Raw genomic sequence first — 2,754 nt, forward strand, 5'->3', positions numbered from 1 at the left:
CATCCATCCATCCATCCATCCATCCATCCAGGTTCGTGCTGCTGGCCTCAGGACTGGGGCTGGGCAGCGTCAGTGGGGAGGCCCTGCTGAGCACTCAGCTGCTGGTGGACGTGGTGACGGGGCAGTTGGGTGCCGAGGGCGAGCAGAGCTGTGCTGCCCACATCGCTCGGGTCATTCTGGCYGGGAATCTGCTGAGCCAGAACACGCAGAGCCGAGACACCATCAACAAGGTACAGCAGCGAGGGGGGCTGCGGCCTCACGGTGCTCCTGAGGTGCTGGGAGGCTGTGGGGAGGGACCAGAGGGTTGTGGGGTGGTCCTCACTGTCTTCCTGCTCACCCAGGCGAAGTACTTGACCAAGAAGACACAGGCTGCAAGTGTGGAGGCTGTGAAGATGCTGGATGAGATCCTGCTGCAGCTTTGTGTGAGTGTTTGGGGTTTCCTCTGAGTGAGGGAGGGAGCCTTGTTCCTGAAGCCGGGGAGCAGCCCAGGATGGCAAACCCTCTTCCCCCACACCCAACCCCATATGGGGAGACAGCTCACTGCCCAGCTCCAGATCCTTCTCCTGGTTTCTGGCCTCTGTGGTGAAGCCAAGCAGGCTGTCCTGGGGCAAAGACCAGCACTGACACCAGGGTTTTGCTCTAAGCCCCATTGGAGGCTACTTTGGCCACCTGGTTGATCCCTGCTCTGCCCACAGACATCTGTGCCCGTGGACGTGATGCCCGGCGAGTTTGACCCCACCAACTACACGCTGCCACAGCAGCCCCTGCACCGCTGCATGCTGCCCCTGGCCAGTGCCTACGCCACGCTGCGCCTCGTCACCAACCCCTACCAGGCTGACCTGGATGGTGTCCGGTAAACACCCAGTGTGCCACCAGCTCTGGTGACACCTGTCAGTGGTGTGGAATATGTCCTGGCATGTCCAGCATCTAAAACTCCTCTTCTTTCCCCCATAATGTAGGTTTTTGGGGACATCAGGACAAAATATCAGCGATATTTTCAAGTACAGCAATATGGACGACTACCTGGAGATCCTGGAGTGGACACTGCTGGCAGGACACATCAGCCCCACAGCCCCAGATACCCTGGGTATAGTGAGGGGTTAGGGGGCTGTTGAATGGGGGGGCTGTTGAATGGGGGGCCTTGCCAGGGGCTCCTCCCCTAATTCCCATCCTCCCCAGGCTGTTACCCTTTCTACAAATCTGACCCATTTATCCTCACTGAGTGCCCTCACGTCTACTTCTGCGGCAACGCACCCCGCTTCCAGTCCAAGCTGCTCCAAGGTAGGTCTGGCAGCACACCCAGATCCTTGTGGGGGCTGGAAACTTAAGTTGGGGGCTGCTGGGGGGCTCCTCTGCCTGACACCCATCTGTTTGCAGGGAAGGACGGGCAGCGGGTGCTGCTGTTGACGGTGCCTGATTTCAGCGTCACGCAGACAGCCTGCCTCGTCAACCTGCGTGACCTCACCTGCCAGCCCATCACCTTCTCAGGCTTTGGGGCTGATGATGAGGACAAGGACATGCAAGTTGGGCACTGACCKCAGGGAGGGCACAGACTCCACGAGCCCCCACCCCTCAAGGGGTCCTGGCACCCACTGGCCTTGTCTGTCCCATGGTAGGGCGACACAGAGCTGGGGAAGCACCAGAGGGACGAGATGTTCGTACCAATATAACTTGATTTATTTGTGTAACAAAAACTGTGTGGAGGGGAGAAAGGCTGTGCTCGCCTCCGTGGGCCCTGCCCAGGAGAGCAGTACCACCCCTGCCACCCCACCGGGACATGGACAGTGGGCTGGCACTGCCCAGCTCTGAGAGATGGGGTAGCATGTCCCTGACAACACACAACTGTTGGCGACARTGCCCGCAGTCCTTGGAAGCAGCAAGGTGAGGGGCTGGAGCCCACCTGGAACAGCTGCTCGGGCTCAGGGGAGGTGTTGGAAGTGGATGCCAAAGCGTCCGACCGTGGCTCGAAGCAGGGTGAGGGGTCAAAGTGTCCTTAGTCCCCAAARTTGACGGTGTAGATTTCAGCCGTGGTGAGGGGCTGCGCCGTCCCTGTGTGTAACTCCCAGCTCTCCGTCTCTGTCACCAGCTCGGTGACCACCTCTGTCTCGGTGTCCATCTCCCAGGTGCCGGCAGTGGGTGGCTCCTGGCTCCAGGGTGTGTAGGCCGTGCTGCTGAAGGGGAAGGGCAGGGCTGTGGTGGACGGCGGGGCCGTGGGGCTGCCGGTGGTCACGGTGGCGTTGAGGCGCCGCAGCCGCATCTGCTCCCGCAGCCGCATGCGGTGCCGCAGCCGCATCCGGAGGCGCAGGCGCTCTCGGGGCGTCATGGGCCGGCCGGGCACCACGCGGCGGATCGGCCGGTTCCCGTTCATGGCCATGATCTCCCGGATGCGCTTCCAGTTGGAGCGGGACAGCACRAAGTTGCACTGGGTGGCCCCGATGTCGTAGAGGACGTGGCAGGTCTTGACACTGGGGTTGTAGCCCTCGGCCCGCGCCGACACGCGGTACTCGCCCGGGTTCAGGATGCGCCAGTAGTCCCCGCCACTGGCTGTGGGCACGGGAGGTGTCATGGGGGTGGCGTGGTGCTGCCAACACCCTTCCAGCACCCCACGGTACCCACCTGTCTTGACGTTGTGGTTGATGCCTCCCACCACAATGGTGGCGTTTGCAATGGGCTCTCCCTGCTGGTCYGTCACCACGCCCTTGATTCCCCGATGGATCTGGGCAAGGAAAAAGGATGAGTGGAACTGTGTGGGAC

General features: G+C 61.5%; 2 protein-coding genes across 2 annotated transcripts in view; one reads left to right on the forward strand and one right to left on the reverse strand.

Annotated features, from left to right (window-relative positions):
• The window catches only part of POLD2 (DNA polymerase delta 2, accessory subunit), a 6,918-nt gene extending 5,383 nt beyond the window's left edge, over positions 1 to 1,535 (forward strand). Inside the window, exons 6-11 of the mRNA XM_057385698.1 lie at positions 32 to 230; positions 342 to 422; positions 696 to 853; positions 960 to 1,087; positions 1,180 to 1,281; positions 1,378 to 1,535. Of these exons, the coding sequence (XP_057241681.1) occupies positions 32 to 230; positions 342 to 422; positions 696 to 853; positions 960 to 1,087; positions 1,180 to 1,281; positions 1,378 to 1,535 (826 nt within the window). The remainder of the gene's footprint in view (positions 1 to 31; positions 231 to 341; positions 423 to 695; positions 854 to 959; positions 1,088 to 1,179; positions 1,282 to 1,377) is intronic.
• A 445-nt stretch (positions 1,536 to 1,980) lies between these two features.
• The window catches only part of AEBP1 (AE binding protein 1), an 8,057-nt gene continuing 7,283 nt past the window's right edge, over positions 1,981 to 2,754 (reverse strand). The window contains exons 15-16 of the mRNA XM_057385695.1: positions 2,617 to 2,748; positions 1,981 to 2,544 (exon numbers count right to left, since the gene is read on the reverse strand). Of these exons, the coding sequence (XP_057241678.1) occupies positions 1,994 to 2,544; positions 2,617 to 2,748 (683 nt within the window). The 3' untranslated portion in view covers positions 1,981 to 1,993. The remainder of the gene's footprint in view (positions 2,545 to 2,616; positions 2,749 to 2,754) is intronic.

This window comes from Malurus melanocephalus, unplaced genomic scaffold (assembly GCF_030028575.1).
Source record: "Malurus melanocephalus ecotype Western Australia unplaced genomic scaffold, MMel_1.1 scaffold_856, whole genome shotgun sequence".
Classification (NCBI taxonomy): Eukaryota; Metazoa; Chordata; class Aves; order Passeriformes; family Maluridae; genus Malurus; species Malurus melanocephalus.